Source organism: Corvus kubaryi, unplaced genomic scaffold (genome assembly GCF_017639235.1).
Source record: "Corvus kubaryi isolate FWS band 111438036 unplaced genomic scaffold, C.kubaryi_AGA036_p1.0 78, whole genome shotgun sequence".
Lineage (NCBI taxonomy): Eukaryota > Metazoa > Chordata > Aves > Passeriformes > Corvidae > Corvus > Corvus kubaryi.
The window spans coordinates 62,086-86,159 of NW_024582065.1; the positions used below are offsets into that span (position 1 = coordinate 62,086).

The following is a 24,074-nucleotide window of genomic DNA, read 5'->3' on the forward strand; positions in this document are numbered from 1 at the left end:
CTCAATTAAGCCAGACCTAGTCTCTTCCAGGGTTGTAAATCAAAGCCCCCTTTAATTGCAGGAGTTTCTACTCCTCTGTCTCCCACAATCAAGTATGCAGCTGTTATTTGGGGTGCCCAGGGAGGATACTCTCCACTTTCCAGGAGTCGAGAGGGCTGCCTGTTCTGCCATGTTGAAGGACATCCTTTGCCAAAAGCCTGGCAAAGTTTTGACTAGTTCTAACTAGTTCTTGTCATTCTGTATGCAAAATGTACAGTGTGTCTTCTCTCTTTGAACAGCGAGCGCTTCACTCAAGCCCTGCTTTGCTTTGCTGTGAAGCTGTGGGGACACCCTCAGGATGGTGCAAAGTTAAATACTGAGGCAGGATTTACATTTGTCTTCAGAAACAAACTGAGCTGCTGTGTTCCCATCAGAGCTGGTGTGAGCATTTGGGGAAAGGCCAGTAAGAGCACAATGCTCATTGGCCATAACTGGATCAACATGAGGATGAGGCACAAAGCATCACAGATATCCATGAGTATCATGCATATCACAGAGTACACGTGAAGACATGAGGCATCACAGATATCCCTGAGCTTCTTGTTACCGTGGGTTAGGGTTTACTGGTGAGCCAGTAAATGTTGGCCTGAACTTCTGAGTTATTACGGTAAAAGTTGTCTGTTAAAGGAAATAACTTGTCTCTCCTTGGCAGCTATGGAGGAATGCTGAGCGCTTACCTGAGGATGAAATACCCGAATGTTGTGGCTGGAGCATTAGCTGCCAGTGCTCCTCTGCTGTCTGTGGCTGGGCTTGGAGACCCCACCCAGTTCTTCAGAGATGTCACAGCAGTAAGTAACATCTCTTTTCAGGAGCAGTATTTTCTTCCTTTAGGAGTGCTGTTTCTTTTTTCTTTTCCAGGTGTTTAAATAGACATCTATCTTAATAGCATCACTGCTAAGCAGGGAGTGCAATTAAATGGGAACCTGCAAGGAAAAGCAGCAGCTGCAGGATGGCTAAGCACTGCCTTAGCTGGGGCAGCTCAGGGTCCAAAGATGCTGCTCCAAGCAGCACAACTCTGTGCCAGTACCTTTAGTACCACTAAGAATTCACTTTCCCATTTCTAGTGGCTTGACCATATTACAGCCTGAAATTTTTCCTTCATGCCTGACTGAACCCCTTTTGGATAATTTATTTTTCAAATCCTCTCCCAAAATGCTGTATTTTGCATTGGCACGAATGATTCACAGGATCTCCTTAGTCCAAGGTGATTGCATTTCAGTGAAGAACTTGGAAATCTTCATTTCATAACTAAAAATGTGCAAGGTGTCCCGGGATCACTTAAACTAAAGTTTAAATGTGGCTTTTGCAGTTTAAGGCCATGAAAAGTTGGTTTTAGAACTGACTTACATTTATCTTGTAAGGAAAGAAATGTACTACCTGGTTGTACTGAAATCTTGTGACGGTGTCTGTTTTTCCTCTTTTTTGACATGAATTTCTAGATCTGGGTGACACAGATGGCTTTGTATGAACTACCTTTGTTATCCCTCAGTTGGGGCTGAGGTCTGTGCCCAGTGCAGGAGCCAATGAACACACAGAACTGAGACCTTTCATGCTCTTCTGCCCAGAATTAGTGCTAGGCTATAGGTCATTAAGCTGGCACCTCTCTTTGGGGAGTTTGCAGGCTTTGATACAAGTTACAACAATGAAGTTGCATAGAACTTGTTCACTGGTCGACTTAACCAATGCTTTTCTGCACATGCTCCAGTCAGTGCCTGGTTCACTATACCAGGGTGGTCTGACATTTGCATGTGAGATGCCTCAGCGGTGATTTTTACCTTGCTACTTAGTCTTGGGTTACCTTTGGGCCACCTTAGCATTCTTCTCCCCTATCCCTCTGGTCTGGAGGTGATTAATCTTTGTTGACATATTCTTGTCATTCATGTGTTACTTTGCTGTTATTCTCCACTTCGAACACCACACCTGTGTATGCAACTTCTGGTCTTTTTGTTCTTATTTATATACATGAACAACTTGTTTCTATGCAGAGACTTACACAACAGATAGCTTTACCAGTAAGTATAAAGGAAAGACTGTTATATGAAAATAAACATATTTGAAACTCCTAAGTGTGTAAAAGAATAATAGACATCTCATCTTAGAGTTATACATTTTAAAACAAAAAATGTAATATCATTTTGTGTGGAAAAATTCACAGCCCCAGAGGCTTATGTCCAGAAAGGAGACAGAGGAGTCCTGTAATTTTATTCAAATAAAGGGGGAGGCCATGGGGCATTTCCCATGGGGTCTTTCAAATTTTGGGGGGATGCAGCCCCCTTTTTATCCTAATTTCCCGGATGCATCACCCTCTTCCTTTCCCCATTGGCTGAGGTACTTGGAAGGTACAGAGTTTCCAAATCACCTACTCTATGTTCCCCTTTGCTGTGCACCCCTCCTTTTTTTTTCTTTTATATAGCAAAACACTATTCATAATTCTATTAAGTCTTTATTCTTTTTCTCTAAGTTCAGGAATTTAACACGGCCTTGGCCGAGCAATGGTCCATGTCAAGTAGTAACATTTTCTAGAACTGACAGTTTCTTCTGTTACTTCCCTATCTATAAGTCCCTGGCCCTATCTACAAGCAGATTCACAGTCTGTTTGTACAGACACATCCATCTTATTTCTTTCAATTTAGTCAGCTAACAGGCTCTGCAGTGGGAATTCTTCCTTGGTGGAAGCTAACTTCCTTTCAGCAGCCCTGTCTTGCTTCAGCTGTGAATCATTACACACCCTCAAACTTAGGGCTTTAACCTTTTCATGTGAAAAAACTTTCCAGCTAATTTAAAAATCTGTTTTCTCTGCAGCAGTAAGCCAAGCTCTAGGCTGAGCTCTTAAGCAAGCACTATGTGGTTTCAAAGTACTCCCTTCCACCTCCAGTGTGGAGGTTGCTCTGATTTGCAGTTTATGCATCTGAAATCTGAATTGCTCTTCTTGCTGAGAACACCCGTGAGAGCTATTAACCCCAATGAAGGCACGAACCTTTTATGAGTCACTGTGGAAGCCCTCTCTTCCCTCTGTCCTACCCTGTGACTCAGAGTGCATTGTCTGCACTCTGAGCCTCCAGCTCACGGGGAAGGTGACCCAAGGGCAGAAAATTGATTTTGCATTCATGTAGGACAAGGTTATATATGCCAGCTGCCTGCAGCTGGCAAAACCCCTGGTGTGAGTGCTGCACATACAGCCCCTGCTACTTCCCTTGAGGTTACTGTTGCAGCAGCTGCTCAGGCCATCAGCTCAGATCACACATCCGAATTGCGTGTGAGTCAAGAGTAAAGCTGGAAGCCTGGAGGGGAATAGCTTTCCTTGGAATGGCTGCAATTTCTCCTGCCTCTGCTAAGCCAAACAGTTTCTGGTCTGTAAGGGTCTGGGGGTGAGCTTGAAAGGGTCCTCGTGCCAGGCAGTGCCTGGCAGCAGCCCAGCAGTGCCTAGAGGAGAGCTCAGCCATCACAGCAGCCAGAGCAGGCCTACTCCTCTATCCCAGGCCAAATTATCCCCACACTCCAGTTAGAGCCATTAGTAGGTGAAGATCAATAAGCACATCCAGAAGGATATTTGGAACTCCTAAAGGGATGCCCAGGTAAACCCCACAATGTGGAAAACCCCACAATGATTTCTTTAAACATAATTATCAGACAAAGGCAGAATTAGGAAGAAAAGAAAGGTCCCAAGCCTATTTTTTAATTGAGGCTGGGTCTTTATAAGAAAAAAGCCTAGCTAGTGATTTGTGGTTGCTTACCTTGCTCTAGCAGGGTAAAGGGACCTCAGAAGAGCCCTAATAATTCTTGTTACAAAACACTGGTTGCCAGCCAATCTAAATCTGCCTTACAACTTGAGAGAGTACAAAGAGCTTGAGTTCCTAGAGCCTTCAATCACAGAAGCAACTTGATCCACTATAACCAACCACAGCTCTTCAAACTTAACTTGAAGTGCTTTTTCAGGATCAGTAATGGTTTTCCCAAGAAAAAGGACATGGTCATTTTGCAGGCCACTAGCAGGCTTAAGAAGAAAAGCAGATCTTGGTCTTGTACTCCCAATGCATAACTGACTTCTCCCATGGCTCCTTCTCACAGATAAAGTGCAGTTTCAAGGACTCTGCTCTGTGTTTAAAAACAACAAAACCCTTATGGCCCTTGCAGCCGGGCCCCCTCTCTGAGGCATGCTTCATATTCTCTTGCTGCTTCATGTTCAGCCTGATGTTCCATGAAGGGCAGAGTGGTCTGTCTGACAGCTCATCCCAGCCAGACCTGGTGACACAGCTGCTGCTTGGCCTAAGCTGTGCAGAGCATTGGGTTCTGCAGAGACATACTGACTCTCTGAAGGACAAGGTAGAAGTGCTGGTGTCGCTGCCCCTGGAAATGCAGATGAGGTGCTGACCAGTGGGCCAATAACCCCTGCATCTTCTGGTCCTTCTGGCAGCATTTTCTGTTGCAGCCTCTTCAAGTATCTCCTCTGGGAAACCGTCATCTCCTATCTTTCTGTCCCTTCAGGATTTTCAGAAGTCCAGCCTAGGATGTGTCACAGCTGTCCGTAAAGCCTTCCAGCAGATCAAGGACCTGTGGCTGAGTGGAGGTAAGAACAGAGCCCTGCAGATGGCTCCCAAGGGCAGCCAGCATTCCCAGCCACGGGGGGAAAAAAATTGATACAGCTTTACCTCAGCTAGTTGTTCAGATAAATCAGTGCAGGTGCCCACATGGCTTCCTCTTTCTGCTTGCAGAATTTTTTTCTTTTTTATTATTAACAGTTTCAGTTAGCATTAAAATCAGTAATCAACACCAGAATATAAGTAGCTCTGTGGAGCTGTGCACAGTGTTAATGAAACCATTTTTTACTGCACCAAAGTGCAAAACCACTTGCAGGTGAAAACCACCAGTATTTTATGCTAGTAAAGCCACATGTTTAACCAGATACTTGGCCTCAATATCCACACCATTAAGAGCTGTTCTAGTGGGTATGACAGCTGTGTGGCTCAGCTCACTGGACAGATCTGAGAAATACATGGAGGGCAGTCTAGGTCCTGAAGCAATCATCCAAGTCCCTTCCATCTCCAGTCTTGGACAGTTAGGACAGACTGGTGAAGACCTCTGAAATGGCTCCTAAGTAGGCTGGACCAGATGCCATGGGCTGATGCAGCATCTCCTGGAAGCTGTGCGTGGTGTTGGGGCAGATGTGGTGGCTTCTGGGCCTGTCTTGAGCTTTGGTCTGTGATGCTGTGTGTTAGGAGCTGTATGCCTCCCAGCTGCTGCTGCTGCTGGTCCTGGAACTGGCAGAGGAGCCCAGGGATCAAAATGCCATTTTAGCTTTGGGTCACAGCAGGAAGAATGTTACTGTTAACTAGTCAAGCTCTTCCAGCTGTTCCTGGGGCCATGCTTCCTGCAGCTGGGGGTAAGGTGGTCATATTTAAGGCTTAGGCCCTCAAGTGTGTATCCAGAGTCAGGCCGCAGGCCGTGGGTTTCCAAAAACAGCCGTGCTCCAGTGGTCAGCTGTAGAGCAGGATGGGGACAGGAACTGTGACTCCAAAATGTGGAGGATGAAAATGAAGGGAGCAGTTTTCCACAGCAGAAAAGCAAACGTGTATGGGTACATCTTGAAGGAATGTCTTCAAAGATGAATGTCCTGACCCCAGCTGACTTCTGCATCCCATTGATGTTTGAAGGCATGTCTTGAGAGTCCTTTGTGAGGACTGTTCTCACTTGGCAGTCCTTACTGCAGATGCACCACCCTCCTCCCAAGGAGCTCTTTTTTTTTTTTTTTTTTTTTTTTCTTTTTTCTTTTTTTTTTTTTTTTGGTGGGGAAGGATGGCGTTTGTTTGGGGTTTGGTTTAAGTTTTTTTAGTTGGTATTTTTTCCTCCCTCCCATTTTTTCCAGCTTTTGAATCTCACTGGGTCCTATATGCTGTACCTTGCTCTCCTGCATGAGAGCTTGCCTGGGGAACCTGCCTTGCAGGACACAGCAGCCCTGCCAGGGAAAGGGGCATGCAGGCGTGAGCAGGAGCGGCCATCAGAGCACTGGTGAGGACAGGCTGTACCAAGGTGCTCTGCTCACTGTTTCAGCTGGGACCAGTTCTGTCCCAACAGCTGCTGATTCCTCCAGGCTCCCCAGGGAGGTATCAGTGGCTCCATGAGGGGCAGAGCATGGGCTGTGGGCCACACAAGGTTGTGACACTGCTCAGGGAGGCTGTGCCTGAACATTGCATTCACATGTGTAAATTTAGGTGTAGTGTGTCCTTTCCACTAAAAACTCACATTACAGCATCTTCTTACTCCTGAGTGAAACAAGATGCTGAAGCTTGGTGTTACTTTCCTCTGTTGAAGTTTGTGTCTTTTCCTTTCTTCTGCAGCCTATGATGAGATCAGCAGCAAAATGGCCACATGCAATAAGATCTCTAACAAGGAGGATGTTTACCAGCTGTTTGGGTTTGCTAGAAATGCCTTCACCATGATGGCCATGATGGACTATCCATACAAAACCGACTTCATGGGTCACCTCCCTGCCAATCCAGTGAAGGTGAGGACATTGGTGTGAGTGGGTGCCTGGAGCTTAGGACACTGTGAGGCACACACCATTGGTGATGGTCATGGCAGTAGTGGTGGATGTTGCAGCCTTTCCAGTCTGACAGTAAATCTACACAATTGAAACTTCTCTGTGATGGTGACTACTGTGTTTGAAATGTGCTTCTGTGAGGTTTGGTGGAGTCACTTCTACCGTGCTCGGCTTTTACCTTAGACACAAAGACCTGTGCAAGCTTGTTGACTTCAGCTTATAAACACTAAAAACTTGTAGCTTTAAAAAAAGAAAAAAGAAATTTTGTTGTAGCCCATCTCAATGTGCTTTCAGAGATGTGTTTTCCTTGGTGGGTAGGGATGGAGATGTAAAAATCAGGCTCTTTTTTAAGTATTTCCCAGGAAGCTGACATACCTCAGGTATAATGCAGAAAAAAACCTGCTGCTATGGAGACTGGGAAACATGTGAACTTTCAAGAGAATCAGAGATGGCAAAGTGTGGGAAAAGAGCCAAGTTCTCAGGGGTTTACAAAAGCCTCTAAGACACCAGCTGCTTTTGAAAGGTACCAGGTTTGATCCCAGATCACCAGAGGCTGTTGCAATTCTTGGTGTCTCCCAGTGTGTTGTCATTTGCCTCTGGCTTTGTGGCATTTAGAGTTCTAGTCCTACCTGGAGCACACTGTACAAGAGGTCACACAGGCTCTGCTGCATTGGGACTCTGGACATCCTGCCTCTGGTTCCACTGGGCACCCAGTTTCCTTCTAGGGTCTGTTTAATGACCTCTAAAATGGAAGCAATTATTCTGCACATTCCCCCCACTCCCTGGAAAGGGCATTAAAATACTCTGATGATAGGAGGAACTGTTGTGTATCACTGTGGCCCCTCCACAGCTCCCTAACTTGGTGAAGGAACCGTCTGCCATTTTCCTGTCTTCTTGTGTCTATGTATTTTGTTGCTACAGGGGAGAAAACTAAAAACTTCAAGACCTGTTGCATTAAGCCCTTGGAAAGCCACTGAACCATAAAATGTGTAAATGATAATTTTAATCAATCTTCCAGCTTAGCCCTTCCGCAAAGCAACTGGTAACTGTTCTGTCTGCCATTTGCCTGTAATGTGTCTCATCCAGGTCGGCTGTGAACAAATTATGGCCCACAAAGACCCAGTTGAAGGCTTGGCTGCTCTTGTTGGTGAGTTAATATTATTGGTTTGATCTTTTACGTACCACCACGTGTTCTAGCAGCACTTGTCAGCAGAGCTGTCACATTACTGTGTCAGGGGAGCTGGTATTACTCTGATCTCCCTCTGGGACATTTTGCCCCTTGCTGCTTTTGTCTGTCAGGATGTCTCACAGTGGCCCAGAAAAAAAGATTTAAGGACTTCTTACAAGTTTAATGCAATTTAGTACGACTGGGAGCTAGGTTTTTTTTTTGTCCAAATAATGTATGTGCACCAAGTCAGAAATGTACCAATCCTAAATCACTGCTAAAGATGTGTGGCTGGCAGCTAGAAAAGTTGTTAAAACACTTACATCTTGGCAAACACTGTCAGATCTACTGGATGTATTCACATGCTACTTCTTCTGTGAGGCAGAGTAGGAGTCTTGTTTCTTTGAGATGAACGAGCCAAGGGTGGATTTCTTCCTCCCAGTTGCAGGGGAGCACCTCCTGCCTCTCCCTGTCTTCCCAGCTGCATTCACTTGGTGGAGTTTAATCATGCAAGAGGAATGATCCACCAGAACTTTAGGCAGGGGACTGGCTTTTCTCCATACTTGCCCCTCTGTGTCATACAGGAAAACACTGTCTTTTTTCTGCATGCTCTGCAGCAGCCCACCTCCTGCCAGGTAGAGCGTAGTAGCATGGGCTGTGATGCTGAACTGGCAACAGGTGAATGGGGATAGCATTAGTATTGTCCACTGATTGCTTCCAGGACAATAATGCTCTGTCTCCTTAATGTGAATCCATTCCTTCAGCTGCAGAGAACCAGACCGGCACCTACTCATCATACCAGGTCTCAAGTGGTATTGCTGTCACTTCAGGTTTGCTTGGTTCATGATAAAGGAAACAAACCAGTGTCCTAACATCTGTTTGAATATTGTAGGGCTCAGGGTGCCAGATTTTTGATCCACATTTAGCAATCAAGAGCCTCAAAAGAAACTGAATAAAATACCAGAATGGCATGGCCTGGAAGGAGTTTTCTTCTTGGGAAATCAGAGGAGTAAGCTGAGCAAGGTGCCAGAGGGACCGGCTGAACCTGGCATAGCTGAAGGTCTGCCTGCTATCCAGGCTTTTGACCCATTACAAAGGAAATTGTCTAAACAGGACAATATTGCATTGAATTGAGGGAAATAACCAAGTTTGTGTCATCTGGAGGAAGTTGTCACCCCCTGTATAAGCGTTGCCATAAAGCTGGACTGTAACCTCACACAGTTCCAGGCTCTGTGAGCTCTGTCCCATCCTTGCACACTCACTCAGCCCTTGGCTTGGTTTTGGCCATGAAGTTCATGTGGGAGGCGGTGGGTGAGACAGCAAAGTTACTGACTGGTTTTGTGCTGTGTTCCCGCCTGGTAGGAGTGTTCTACAACTCCTCTGGCTTGGCACAGTGTTATGACATATACCAGCTGTACCAGTCCTGTGCTGACCCCACGGGCTGCGGCATCGGCTCGGACGCAGAGGCTTGGGACTATCAGGTAAGCGGATGGAGCCACCAACAGGTTTCAGCTGCTGTCCTGGTTATGCCCCTGCCCCATGACAGCTCTTGTGCTTCTCTTAGGTTTGCACTGAGATCAACTTAACGTTTAACAGTAACAATGTGACAGACATGTTCCCTGAGATGCCCTTCACAGAGGCCATGCGCGAGCAGTACTGTTGGAACAAGTGGCGTGTGAGGCCACGAGCACACTGGCTGCAGACAAACTTCTGGGGAGAAGGTGAGTTGTGCTGATTGCTTGTCCCTTTGTGTTACCCTGTAGCTGTCTCCTTGTTTCCCTCTGTCCAGCTGAGCCCCATGAGGACAGGCACAGCACACTAACGGTAGAAAGTCACAGCCTTGTGCTGATTTGAGCCAGACCTTTCTGTATCTCTTTGGGACAGAAGAGGAGAATGTAAAAACTACCAATGATTTGTCCAGTTCTTCGATATTTTCTGTGCTTGGCCATGTTTGCTGCAGAAGCCAAACACATTTGGATAACTGGGTGGGAAGGAGACCTCTCAGTTATGAACTCTCTGAATTTCAGACCTGAGAAGTGCAAGCAACATCATTTTTTCAAATGGAGACTTGGACCCGTGGGCTGGAGGTGGGGTAAGCATGTGCACTCCTGCACCCTGAGCACAGAGCAGCCTTTGCAGGTGACATACTGCCCTCCCTACCTTTCAGAGCTGCACTGGCAATTCAGTTTTAGCCTGAGTTTCTGTGAGCAGCTGTTTCCTGGTGAACCACTGAGGAATCTCAGGACTGATGACAGACACACTGAGTAGTGTCCATCAGCCAGGAATACTGATGGAACAAATGTGGCTTCATTTGTGCAGACACAGCAGGACCTTCCTTAGCTCACACCCAGGGTCTGAGCCACGGCCTGGTGTGTTTCTGCATCCACACGTGGTCTCAGTGCTGTCAGCCATGTGCTCCTGGCTCTCTCCAGTCCCAGCACACTTGGCAAGACCAGGTGGGTGCTATGAGCAGCAACTCGAACCAGAACATATTTTGTCTTAGATCCCACAAAACTTCAGAGTGCTGTCAGTGTCCAGTTTAAAATGTAAGAACAAAAATGACCCAGGACTGGATTTCAAGTTAATTGAGCTCTTGATTAAATACAGAAGATCCTTGTTTTAGGCTGGCTTGGAATCCCAGCTGCAGGAGCAACAGGCTGTTTAGGGTGCATGGGCCCAAAGGAGACCTGACTTCGAACTGCCTGTGCTGGAATCAGTGGAAAGTTCCCACCTTGGGGAAAACATTCCCTTCATTTGAGACAGGTGATCTGGGTCATTCAGACTGTTAGCTGTGGATACCAGCCCTACCAAGGATGTCTTCCTATGCTTCTCCTCAGTCTTGCCCAGATCATGTTCCACTTTTCAGAACTCATGTCCAGTTTTTCCCAGTAACTTGGTGAGAATTGGTCTTTGCTCCTTCTCCTCCCAGATAAACAGCAGCCTCAGCCCTTCACTGATTGCACTGACCATTAAAGGAGGTGCCCATCACCTTGATCTCCGGTAAGTACCGAACTCTCCTTTGGCTGGCAAAATCCTGATGCCCTGGGTACTTGATCTCAGCAAGCCACAGCCCAAACAATCAGGAGATACTTTAGAATCACAGAATCATAGAATTGTTGAGGTTGGAAAACACCTCTAAGATCATTAAGTCCAACCATCAACCCAACGCCACCACCATGTTCACCGCTAAACCATGCCCTTGAGTGCCACGCAAGTTTTTTGAATGCTTCCAGGGATGGTGAATTCAGCATTTCCCTGGACAGCATGTTCCAGTACTTTACAACCCTTTCCATGAAAAGATTTTCCCTAATCTCCTGGTTCAACTTGAGGCTGTTTCCTCTCATGCTGTCCCTTGTTACCTGGGAGCAGAGCCTGACCCCCACCTGGCTACAACCTCTCATCAGGGAGTTGTAAGAGCGAGATGGTCCCCCCTAAGCCTCCTTTTCTACAGGCTGAGGCCCCCCCCCCCCAGCTCCCTCAGCCATTCCTGGTGCTCCAGACCCTTCCCCAGCTCCGTTCCCTTCCCTGGACACACTCCAGCCCTTCAATGTCTTATTTGTCAAGAGGGACCTGAAATTGACCTCAGGATTTGAGGTGTGGCCTCACCATTGCCTCCACAGGGCAAATACTTAAAAGAGGATGGGTACCAGGCTGTTGCAGCCCAATGTGGAAGAGCGATCTTCTTCCCCAGCACAGGGCTCCAGGGATGCTGAGCTGTGCAGAACTTGGCACTCAGCTCACCTACTGTCATTAGGTGGTGTTCCTGCACAGGGGTTGGCACAAGTGTGAGACAGCCTGCAGCACTCAGTCACGTGAAGCAGTCCAGTGCCTCCTGGCATTAACCATCTGCCTTTGGGCCTGGAGCAGAGGGGGCAGCAGTCAGCAGTGCAAGGGCAAGCTTGGGGCTGCTGCCCAACTGCACTGGGGATCTGACACTGCATCTTGGTTTCCAGGGCGTAAATGTGAAGCACAAACCAGTCAGTCTCTGTCCTTAAGATCACAGCCTCTGCCTGTGCAGGAGGCAAAAACCCACTGTCCAGTCCCTGACACTGCTCTGCTTTCCCCAGGGGACACAACCCAGCAGACCCCCCGTCCGTCACGGAGGTGCGCAAGCTCGAAGCTGGGATCATCAGCAGCTGGGTGAAATCCGCAGGCCTGGGGCGGGTGCGGGAGCAGCCCGCAGGAGCTGCAGCAGGCCGCCAGCCCTGAGCCCCTCCATCCCCACAGCCCCTGGGTGCCACTGCCAAAGGACACAGTAGCCTGCTGAGCTGGTTCTAGGCTGGCTGGGACACTATTCTCTCCTCTGCCATGATGGTGGGAACTCCCTTTTCCTAAGTGTCCCACCTACACCTCATTGAGCTTTGAAAGAAATGCAAAAGGCCAAATCACTGACAGAAGCCAAAACTACATTGTCTGGGCTCCATGCTTGCCTGCTCAGAATGAGCTGTTACAAAGGGCAGCAATATGAAAAGCTTGCCTGGAAGGTCCAAGAACCATCACAGCTCTGAACAGGATCATTGCATGAGGGACCTTAAGGTTGAAACAATTATTTTTAGAGAAAAAGGAAATAGTAGAGAGCTAGTGGAAGGGCACAGGTATGGTTCTGACTGACACAGGGTCATGATGAGCTCCACTAGTGACCAGTTATCTAAAACAGACTATCAGTCTTAGCCATGGTTGTGGGTTGGGGATGTTTTAGTTTTGGTTTTAACTTGTTGTTGGGGTTTTAGTTTAGTCCTAGGTTTTTTTTTTTTTCTGTTAAAGGAATTTTTTCCCATATGCATGTTGCAACGGACAAATGGCTGTGCTTAAGGAAGACAAAGGGGCTGCCCATTGGGGGTGGGGTGGGCCTGGCTACTCCTTTGTTTCACCTGGGTGTGGGGTCAGTTCACTCTCGGAGTCTGGAGAGAGAAGCTGCAGAGAAAGGAGCTGCTGGTTCTTTTTTTTTCGGCCGTTTTTCTTTCTGCTGGAAACAACGCCGGGATCCCAAAGCCGCTTTCCCTGCCCTGCTGGAAGCCGGGCTGTGGCCGCCCTGCCCGGCTGCTGCTTTGAGCTTTCGCTGCGCTGTAGCTGTGCTTGCCCTGCTGCCCGACCTCCGGGGGGTTCCCCGTTTGGATACATCTCGTCTGGCCTCCGGGATTTGTGCTCGTCCCTGCTGTTCCAGCCTGCTGTTCCCGAAGCTCCAGCCGGCCACCGGGATCAGCTGCCCAGGGGTTTGTGAAGCCTTTGTTCCATCCCTTCCCGGGATCCCAGGCCCCCAGTGCCGCGTGCTCCCCGAGCTCGCTCCGGAGCGCCCCCTGCAGCCGCGGGGGAACCATCGCACCTGCCCTGCTCACCGGGAGCCGCCAGCGCCCCTGCCGGCTGCGAGCGGAACTGCACCCGAGGGGAAAGGGCCCGGCAGCCGAGAAGGCTGGGACTGGGTTTGTGATTGCTGTTACTGCCAGAGTTATTGCTGTTTGTTTGACTGGTTATATATATAATAGTAAAGAACTGTTATTCCTATTTCCCACATCTTTGCCTAAAGGCCCTTGATTTCAAAATTACAGTAACTCAGAGGGAAAGGGGTTACATCTGTCATTCCAAGGGAGGCTTCTGCCTTCCTTACCTGTCTTTCAAAACCAAGACACTTGTGCAAGAGATTCCAGTTGCTGAGGTGAAGATTTACACAAAGGAATCCTGGTGTGCACTGCTGTCACTCAAGTGCAGTGTACTGGTGACCAGTAAAGCACACTTCCACTCAGACGTCTTCACAGGAACTAGATAGATTGGTACAGTTGGACTAACAGACTCAGCTAAAAGACAAGACATGTTTGGGAAAGTGACAGTTTATTTCTTCTCTCCTTCAGCTCATTAGGAAATGAATTATTACTCTCAAGCCAGTTGTAAGGCAAAAAAAATAATGGGAGGAACATTAACATTCTGCACTGACTAGTCATGTCCTGTCAATCCCAGGACAGGATCCCTCTGATGACAGAAAAATGTGCATTTAAATAATTTGTTTTTACCTTTTTAAAATTTGACCTTTGTAACATTTCTCCATTTCCATTAGTACATGGAATGATAAATAGTGGTCCCAACAGTAACATGTAACTCCAGCAAACAGAATGGATCAGCATAAAATGAATAAAGATGCATCTTACTTTACAAATCAAAGGTTACAATTACTATAAAATACCTCCCTCAGCCACTAGAAAATGAACCATTAGAGTCAAATTCAGTCAGCTCCATTAACGGCCAGGGGCCCCTGGATTTAGTGGGGACTGCACCTCCTGGCCCTGCCCATCACAACCCCTGCCACAGCGGGAAAGAGACTTTCAGTGAGACAATGAACATTCATATGAACAACCACATTTCTGAGATCTCATCCATGAATACAGGACTGTCCAAATCCAAAAGGAAAAGCACTCCAGAAAGCTCATTTCCAAATTCATGGCTTAAAATCTCTAAAGTGTGCACATACAAAAATGAAAGATCCCAGGGCTCCTGTAAGAGTCTTAAAAAAACCTGGGTCTATTTTGTCTTCAAGTAACTGAAATTAATTTCTCCAATTCTACTGGGGCCTAGAACTGCTGTAATACCTTTCAACTGTCTGCTTTTAACACTACTACTGAAAATACCCAGTGTACTCCTAAGGAAAACAAATAATTGAAAATTTCTCCATGGTCCAAGAAATTATGAGTAACAAGAACTTTGCTGTACAGCTGTAAGCTTGTTTTGAGTCAACAAACACCCACGATGTGATATCTGAACCGGAAGGGACGGAAGGAGGCTGATACCCAATATGCTCACAGGCTTTCCCAGTGCCCAACCTCAGAAAGCAGCTTTCAGTCAGAATACCTGAGTCTAACTGATGCAAATAAGATACAAGATGCACGTGTTTTACTTGCATTTCACATTATCTCCCGCATTCCTGCAGGTAAGTTAAAAAACTGCATTACCTCTACAAAATTATATACCACTTTCAGCCAAACCAGCAGCAAATTCTCTTTGACCATTCATTTCAGCCAGAGCTTGAATAGACCATTCAAAGTGCTCTACAAAACTAAGACACTATACAACAGATACTCTGCTGCCTCTTCCTTCTCCTAAGGTGATGCAGCATAGCTCGGGAGTTTGGAATGAGATCGGAGTACCAGCAGCAACACTGACAGCTTCTCCCTGGGACAGCACTACAGCTCTTTGTTTATTCCACTTTCCACCTGAACCACTGTCACAGTCTGACAAAGGAATGGCTCTGTAATCCAGTGTTTCAGTGAATCCAGAATAAACCAGAAAACTGTCAGCTTATTCCTGCTCTCCAGGAACAACCCTGGGACCTAAGACAACTTGCTGTAGTCCCAGTATTTAATGAACATTTAGTAATACTGACATAAATGAGTTCTGGGTCACCAGAGCCCCAAGAATGTCATGGTCCACAGTACAATTACCAGGGAAACCGGCTTCATATGGCACAGCTTTGCCCATCCCGGAACCAGGGATTAGATTTAAGACTGACATGATTTCTTCAAACCAGAGATGCTTTTCCCAAGCTTTTGTTTGTCATTTGAAGCCAAAAAAGGTGCATTATAGCATCTCTCCTCAAACCCTGAAAAATAAAGTGACTTTAAGATAAAAATGCCACCACTGGAAGATCCACTGATGCAGAGTCTATGCTGGCACCCAGATAGGTAGTGGATGAGCCTCTGTGTTAAAAATGTATTTGTCAAGGTTGATTAAGTCTATGTCATCTGAAAACAGCAGAAACATGTATTTGAGTGTTTCCCCAAGGAAGAAGCTCTCCATTTTATCCCGTGGCTCTGGATTACTGGGATTCTGAACATTGTTAATGGAAGTATAACCACCTGTAGGAACCTGTGGGGGGAAAAAAAATATATATATCTTTACATAACCTAAAATAAGTTTTTACTTCTTAACATTCAGATGCACTTGGAGAAGATAAATGCTAAGAAAGAGATCATCATGTTTTCATGTTTTTCATTTCACACATGGTTTTCATTTACATATAAAGCTTCAGTAATGAAAAAAAAAAAAAAACTCATTGCATTTTAAAAGAAACCAGAACGATAAATGAAGCAAAATATCCATTTGTACTTAGGGCAGAGAAGTACCACAAAGAACATCCCTCTGAAGTTTCTGGACAAATATACAGAAAGGAACCAGCGATTCCTACATTAGAGCTGGCCCAAGCCTTGAATCCATTTCTCTTAAGAGCAGACCATTGATATTTGGTATCACACTTTCACAGCGTATCAGTGACATCTCCACGAGCACTGTAGTCAGAATGAATAGAAAAACCTTCTATTAAACCATTAATGCCATTTTGTGTTAAATTTTTTCCTTTGTCAACTTTAATTGAAGAGTTCTTTCAATCCAGCCATGTCCTTCTCAGCTTCTGAAGTCTAAATACTAGAGATTCTAACACTTTGATAGTCTTGCCTACAGCTTCTGCATTTCACTTTTTCATCAATGCAATACAAGTTATTTCACTATATGGACTAAGCAGTGTATCTCAATCTGTAAGAAAACGATTTTTCTGTATATACTTACAAATTCCCCCCCAGTTATCTGATGAAACATAGTGTGTTTTCAAAGTTGGTGTTACAAAGCAAGTGAGCAAATACAGTCCTGACAGAACAAGGTCACTATAAGCTGGCCTTACCCGGGTATATCTGTTGAAATTCTGCAAGATTTCCCAGCCCCAGTCTTGGTATTTCTTATCACCAGTGAATCTGTACATATAAAAAAGGCTTTCCACAGTTTCTGGTCGCAGTAAGTTGTGCCTGTCTGCAGGCTGCAAGAGAAAAAATGGCAAGACTATTTCAGACAGGAAATTTCCTCAAGGATACCTGCAGGGAGAAAAATAATTATTCCCATCTCCATCTGCTCCTAAGAGTTAGCTACACATAAGTCAGCTTCTAAATACACTTCTGGGTTAACTAAAACCAAAGCCTAGGGTAAAGCTAGAAGGCAAGGCAGCAAAAGAATTAACTGCTCCACAACAAACCCCATCCCTAATATCTGGCCAGGAGTTCAACAGCAGAACAGAGCTATGGAGAAATCATGGAATTGGAGTTCAGGCCAGCTATCTGCTCACCTTGATTTCCACATCCTTGTGGCCCTTCTGTGCATGGAGGTTGAAGTGTACAATCTCTGGGCTCAGGCCTGTCTCTACTTGAGCATACATCTGGTAGCAGGTTTCTATAAGGGCTTCAGCCAATTTCATATGATCAGCAGCCAGTCCATTGTGAGCTCCCAGTGCTAAAGTACCTGGCAAGAAGCAAACCAAGTGATCCTGCAAGACAAAACAACTCTTACTGAGAAGTTACACGTCAAGCAGCAAGGGGAGGTAGGGAGGACGTGAGTGTACCTTTGTCTTTTTAATTTTTTTATTATTTCTCTTCTTCAAAACACATTTCTGGTACCAACAACTTGAGGGTAACTTTTTAACAATCTGATGTAATGTAGCATGAGGCAGGCAGCAGTATTACAGAAACCATTAATTTCAAAAATGTACAAGAATGCATTTTTATGACAAGTTTCTGAAAAGAAGGTCTCAGGTCATGTTGAAGGGAAGGAGAGTGTCTTTTGGTTTACCAGAAGCATGTATGTCATACCAGCTCATGCAAGGGGTCAACAGAACCACCTAAAGGTTTGGCTGTCCTCATTCTGGAGCTAATCTGCCATTGATATAAGAAAGTAAGCACTGCAGATTAATGTCACATATGGGATCTCTAATGATTCTCAACATTCAGAATCAAAGCTCAGGTCTCATCACCCAAAAACATAATAAAACCACTCTGATGCCCCTGTACGGACCTTTAAAAGCTTTGTCCAGTCCTTAAGGGAAGTTGAGGGTTGTAGAAGTCAGCACAGACACAGTAGCCAAACACCCCCCATTTTTCCAGCTGGCCAGGGTAAGAAACCTGTCCAGCCTTTCACCCAATAATAATGGATTAAAACCAAAATTCTGACTCCCTGAAACAGAAGAAAGTGTTCTGACAAGTACAGACACCTAAGCCAAATCTTATCTGTCTCAATTCAATTCTGTCCTATCTTGGGATGGGGCAGCGCCCTCTACCCAAAACCCAAACTCTGGTCTTACAGCAGGTTTTTTGGAAAGTTTTTGGGAAATTCAGATCCAAGAAGCACATGCTGAAAACTAGAACTGAGTATCTTAAAAATACTACATCAGGAAAGGCTATACATATATTAATAATACATCACTTGTCTTTCAGACAAGCCACACACATATACAATACCTGTACTTGCATGAGTTTTTTAACTGAAAGATCTTAAAATGCACAAATTAGGAGCAGAGGGTTAAGATCAATCAATTTTCCCTTCAGCAAACAGCATACTGTTTTACTCAAGAATCTTCCAGGTAGGAAAATAAAAAGATGTTATTACTAGACAGAAACCTCAAAAATGATTAATTTTTTTTTTAACCCCATAATACAATATTAGATGACATGCTGCTTTTGAAGGCAAATCTGAAAACACAGGTGTGCAAGTGTCTACATGTATTTTTGAATTATGGAAAATGAGTAATACATAAAATAGGTATTGTCTCAACAATTTCAGACACTGGAATTTTATGACCAGAACAGAAAAAAAGAAAAAAACAGAAAGAAAATTTAATTCCAGCACCAAAATGTTTGGTGTTGAAGGAACAAAATGGGTTTGCTAGAGTAACTCGCAGAAAAGGCCCCCGGTTTGCACATGTGGTTAGTATCTACAAGCCAGTTACTCATTACTGCCATCACACTGGACAGATGTGCACATATATATAGTCTTGGGGTTTGGGTTTTTGGTGGTTTGGGGGTTTTTTTTGCTTTGGAGAGGGAAAAGCTTTGCATTTGCCTCTGTGTTGGGTTTTACTTAAACTTTGTAATGGTTTTTCTGTTTTCTTTTGCAGTTGTATTTCTTACCATCTTGGCACTGAAATGGCCATGAGCAAGCTCTCCTACAAAAGTAAGCTTCTTGGGTTCTGATCTCTGAAGAAGATGCTTTTTCACTCCTTCTATGGCTCTCATATAGTCTTCCAACAGCCTGTGAAAAAAATCATTCCCAGTTGCCTCACATGCGCGCAGTCAGAACATGTTTGATCATAGCTGATGTTCAGCACAATCTTTTAGGTGACTGTTACTTCAGTCGAAAGAATAATATTTAATTAAACGTGAAAACTTAAAAAACCCCCTCAGTAACCATCAACATGACATTAATTGGTTATCACTACCATGTAGCAATACTGGGTTTACTTGCAAAGTAAATAATAATACTTTACTACTTATTCAAATATTAAAGAAAGCACCTGCAACTGTTTCTAGACAATAACCAGATTTTATTTCAAAAATCCTTGGAAGCAGAGTTATTGAAATCACAAAAAATCTAGGCTGGGAAGGACCTCTGGGAGGTCTTTACTTCAACCCTCTGCTCTGAGGCAGACTCAGCCACATCAGGTTGTCTGAGTGGTTATTCAAGCAATTTTTTCGTACCCCCATCCAAAGATGGAGATTCAAAGAGCTTGAGCAATCTTTTCCAGTTGACCTCTCTCATTGTGAAACATTGTTTCACATTATTTAATTTGATTTTTCCTTGATTTTACATACTTTCAATATGGAAAACAACCTGTGTATTAATACCTATGTGAGGCTCACAAAATGCCATTGTGGTCCCAAGGACACCGGTTCTCCATTTACAGTGAGGTAAGGCTTGGAAAGAGCAGTGATGAAAGCTTTGTTTGTAGAAAGGCATCTGCTCTGGCACACAGAAATGCCTCCAAGAGGCACATTTTTCCTCTGTCTGCATTAAACTCCTTGAAATTAACAAGTCTAACATAATTAGCTTATGTGCAGACTTGTCTTGAAGGAAAGCCGCTTTTCCAACATCTTTAACTCCTCCTTGCAAACACTCTTCCACTAATGCAGTACAGATATCAGAAACATACGAGACTTGTAGAGGGACTTTTTACAAGGGCATGTAGTGATAGAGCAAGGGTCTTTAAACTGAAAGTAAGTAGATTGATATTGGATATAAAGAAGAAATTCTTCCCTGTGAGGGTGGGGAGGCCCTGGCACAGGTTGCCCAGAGAAGCTGTGGCTGCCCCATCCCTGGAAGTGTCCCAGGCCAGGTTGGACGGGGCCTGGAGCAACCTGGTCTAGTGGAATGTGTCCCTGCCCTTGGCAAGGGTGGGACAGGATGGGCTTTAAGATCTTTTCCAACCCCAGCCAGTCTGGGATGCTGGAATTAAAGAGAAGGTAACACAAACATCAAACTTCTGTCTCCTTTCACCCTTCACTAACAAACCCAGAGCAAACACAGACATCACTGTCGAAAGGAAATGCCCACAGTATTTCAGAAGTGTCTAATTATGCTCGATATCTATTGCAAAGACTTCATTCTCATCTCCTGTCTGTGACACTCCTCACATTTGATGACCTGTGGAAGAAAAGGTTTCTGTGGAGAAGGAGTTTTGAGACTAAGTCTCCTCATGTTCTTTCATCAAGTTACCAAAGGTCCCTCTTTATGCTTAGCTTGCTTTTATAAACAGTGATAAGTTCAGCTGACTCTTGGGCACATGCATTATTTTTCTTTAAGCAGCAAACTACAACAGAGTTTTACAGCTCACCTAATTCTCACACCAATATGAGAAGTGTAAAGAACTTACTCATTTTCTTTCTTTCCACCCTGAATCCACTGCTTGAGCAGATACTCATAGTAGCTGTCAGCTCTGGCTCCCAGAGTGTAGACCCCCAGGTGGGTGAACTGCCCGCTGTTGGTGTTTATGAACATAGGCACGAGGCCATCGTTTTTCCCTGAGAGGGTGTGAACGTGCTTCATCACCTCATCTACAGCTTTCTACAAGAAAGAAAATGGCAAATATAAATTATAGGTATAAATGAGGTACAGAACTGTGTCTAGTCACTATAGTCCAGTAACACATCTGTAACTTTGCTTCCCCGAATTAGCATCAGGAACATCAAGTTCAGCTAGAGCAATATATTAAATTCAAGATTTCAAACTTTTGGACTCTCAAAAGATGATGTTCTGGGTATGTTCAAGTACTCTGAAGCAATTATAACTGTTTCCTTTCCTTGAAGGCAAGCCCACTCAAAAGCCAGTACTACAGCACTCAAGATTTACTCAGATTTGTAAAGGAGAAGTCCAGCAAAAATAACAACTACATGAATCTATTTAGCAATAGCTGAAGTTCTTTAAATTATTGCATTCTTCAACACTGAGCTGTGGATACAGTTCAAAATAACATCAGCAGACAAAAAGAAAAGTGGAAAATATTATTTTCTCTGAAACTATTTTTATTTCAACGAACTTTTCCCTATATGGTGACCTGCTTTCAGGCTCTTATCTGTTAAGTGAAATTTTAGTTCCTTGGATGGTAACATTTCAGTTTTGTTCTCTGCATATAGATAATGGCATCAAGAAACCACACTCAGAAATTACTTTTTTAGTTAAAAGCTGTTTCTGAGGAAGAAAAATAATTGCTCATCTCCACTAGTACTTTTGGTATCCAATAAAACAATCAGAATATTTTGTTTCTTTTTCTTCCCTTGTCTAGAGTTTCACAACTTATTTATCATAACTTACAGACTCCTGAGACTGAGTATTAATGGAGAGTCAGTGGTGGAGCTGCAGAGAAATGGAAAAAGAGAGAGACATCAACTGATTCTTTCATACCTTGAATTTCTCATCTCCAGTCAGACGAGAGAGCTCCCTAAACTCCAGCTGAATGCTGGTCACCTCTGCCACAGTGCTGTCAGATGTCCAGCGAGGGGGATGTGCAGTGCCCCGACCAATGTTGACATCAGAATATGGTATCTTGGAGGGGGTCTTGAATGCTGGCATAAGCCTGTTTCCAATGTCTTTCTAAAGACAACCCAGGAGCACAGGACAAAACAACAAACAAAACAAAAATAAATACATACACATGTACATCCCATTAGATTTTCTTCACAAAGCAGATAGAAAAAGATAGAATAGCAGCTTAGTTTTAGATGATGCAAGCAATTAAAGAAATTTAAAAAGTCATGAACTTATTCATAGTAATGAGCAGAGTTCCCACCTTGTCCTTAGCACTGCAGGCCTCATATGAGGCTGCAACCCCTATTATGCAGTCACTGGCTGATCTAGCTAATGTGATGAGGTGGCTGATGCTGTTAAGACACACAGAAAGGGCAACAAAAGACAACTATTACCCTTTGCCAATCATTTACTTCCTCTCTTGTTTCATGAGCTTTATGATGGTCAGCCATTCATGAGCAGAAGAGCAGATAAGAACAGGTGACAAACAGGGCAAGGCATTGAGCTTGTACAGAGAGCAGAGGTGAAGGCTTCAAAGCTTAACGGTAAATGCCTTTCCCACCACTTTAAATATGATACTGTTAAAAACCAGCAACATTTAACTTTCTGAGGAATCATCCCTCAACTTTGTCCAGTATGGAATACATAAGCAAGTTTCATTTGTAAGGCCAGTCACTCACAGCTTTTTCCAGGAAGAGGCTATCTCCAGAGAGGTGGTAGGTGCTCAGCAAGCCACCCAGAATACGGATAGTGCTCTCAAACAGGTTCACATCCACATTTTTATCAAATACTAAATCATTTGCTACCCATTTTCTTGCTTCTTCAAACTCTGCAAGGCATAAAAGGTAGTTCACTTAGGAACTTCTGGCATGTTCCAACAACTAGAGACATGAGTACTCCATATATTCATGACAGTTACTTATATTTGCCTATAGAGATCATAATTTTAGATGGAAAATCAAAATTAAGAGCACATGCTGGCAGAAGTTTGATTACCATTGGCTTAATTCTTATTCAGCACCCACCACAGATGCATAGCCAGAAATAGCCACCGAAACAGAAAGTCCTTAATAGCTTAAGAAAAGAAGAAACAGAGGAATTCTTTATTAAAATAGTCCAGAAATTAAAATATTTCAAATCCATCCATTTGACTTATCAGATAATCAGTTACACTTCCACAAAGCCTTCTAATTTTAATTAAATCTTTTTCAACCAAAGCTGTTACCTACCAAGACAACGGGTAACATTTTCAGTTAACAGCTTTAGCCTAGCAATGTCCTCAGGAGCCTGCTTCCTGCTTCAGCATCTAACACCCAAAATCCCAAGACATTGCAATTTTTTTTCTCTAGAAACAAAAATGGTTGTTTATCACATTACTAATTAAAAAAAAAAAAGTTTAAAAGAAAAGCTGTTTTAGGTTCATCAACCAGCTGAGCAGCAGCATCACTCAATGACTGCTTTGGCACAGGGTCTCTCTCCATGGTGCATGTGAGTCAGCTTAGCCCTCACAATTGGAGGCTGAGCTATTTCAGTGATCTCACAGCTTCTAGAAACTCCTGCTTGTGAGAAGCAGCAGAACAACCAGTTTGCCTGAAATGGAAGGCATTCCTTAGGAGATAAACTCTAAAGCAAATAGATGCCTTTGTGCCCTCCAGTCTTGGATGCTGGGCAAATACAGGATGTTAGGCACATTGAAAAGAATTACAGAAAATCTCCCTGTCAGTGTTGTTAGCAGTACAACAGCAAAGGCCAAGTTCTGTGCCACAGAAGCTTTTGCATTCATCAGCTGTTAAGCAAGACTAGCAGCCTTAAACAGAACTTGCATTTACATAGCATTAGTTAATCAGAAGAAACCCCAGGACCTAAGGCAATCAGCAGAACTGATATAAAATAGGAAGAAGCCCTCATCAAGAACCCGTTTTCAACACATCTCTAACACTAAAAGTTTATTTTAACAGCTCTACTCAGTTCACAATTAACTTTTTTGGGGGAAAAAACAGCACAACACAGACAACTTGATGAAACTTCAAGACAGCCTGCTCAAGCCTAGAGCTGCACACACATGACATATTACTTTACATAAACTTCAAAGGTAGTAGTGACAGAACCATAAAATACTTTGAGTATTTATTGTACCCTCACTGGCAGCTCTGTTCTTTCTATCTTGACAGAAAAAGTTGCAAGATTAATAAAAGTTTACAAAGGTGGCTATCTACCATGCTTAAATAGATACAGTTCCAACACCCTCTGCACCACCAAAAAAAAAAACCCAACCAGCCCAAACAACCAACAAGAAAAAAAGGTCTTAAACACTAATTAAGCATTTAAGTTTTTTGCAACAGAATTGCAAAATTTTTTGGCTTAGTTTTTAAAATCTGTTTGAAAGTTTTCTAACATGGTCATTTCCAAAATAACTCTCAAAAATATAGACAGCAAAACAATTCAGGAAAGAGGTACTGAGCACTCCCTTTCTCCACCCATGGATTCCTTACAGAAACAGCCTTCTTAAATTCA

At 44.1% G+C, this 24,074-nt stretch overlaps 2 protein-coding genes across 5 annotated transcripts in view; one reads left to right on the forward strand and one right to left on the reverse strand.

Moving 5' to 3' along the window:
• Window positions 1–12,296, forward strand: part of DPP7 (dipeptidyl peptidase 7) — a 27,411-nt gene extending 15,115 nt beyond the window's left edge. The window contains exons 5-13 of one of the 2 annotated variants that reach the window (XM_042052340.1): window positions 692–827; window positions 4,525–4,606; window positions 6,375–6,541; window positions 7,664–7,724; window positions 9,105–9,223; window positions 9,307–9,463; window positions 9,770–9,834; window positions 10,672–10,742; window positions 11,810–12,296. In XM_042052340.1, coding sequence (XP_041908274.1) covers window positions 692–827; window positions 4,525–4,606; window positions 6,375–6,541; window positions 7,664–7,724; window positions 9,105–9,223; window positions 9,307–9,463; window positions 9,770–9,834; window positions 10,672–10,742; window positions 11,810–11,951 — 1,000 coding nt within the window. In that variant the 3' untranslated portion in view covers window positions 11,952–12,296. The remainder of the gene's footprint in view (window positions 1–691; window positions 828–4,524; window positions 4,607–6,374; window positions 6,542–7,663; window positions 7,725–9,104; window positions 9,224–9,306; window positions 9,464–9,769; window positions 9,835–10,671; window positions 10,743–11,809) is intronic. The other variant, XM_042052341.1, reaches the window with a different exon arrangement.
• Window positions 12,297–13,549: 1,253 nt separating this feature from the next.
• Window positions 13,550–24,074, reverse strand: part of LOC121676171 (endoplasmic reticulum mannosyl-oligosaccharide 1,2-alpha-mannosidase-like) — a 39,276-nt gene continuing 28,751 nt past the window's right edge. For 2 of the 3 annotated variants that reach the window (XM_042052336.1, XM_042052338.1), the window contains 7 exons: window positions 22,241–22,389; window positions 21,438–21,626; window positions 20,410–20,600; window positions 18,671–18,791; window positions 16,837–17,034; window positions 16,402–16,533; window positions 13,550–15,593 (listed from right to left, as the gene is read on the reverse strand). In XM_042052336.1, the coding sequence (XP_041908270.1) occupies window positions 15,390–15,593; window positions 16,402–16,533; window positions 16,837–17,034; window positions 18,671–18,791; window positions 20,410–20,600; window positions 21,438–21,626; window positions 22,241–22,389 (1,184 nt within the window). In that variant the 3' untranslated portion in view covers window positions 13,550–15,389. The other variant, XM_042052337.1, reaches the window with a different exon arrangement.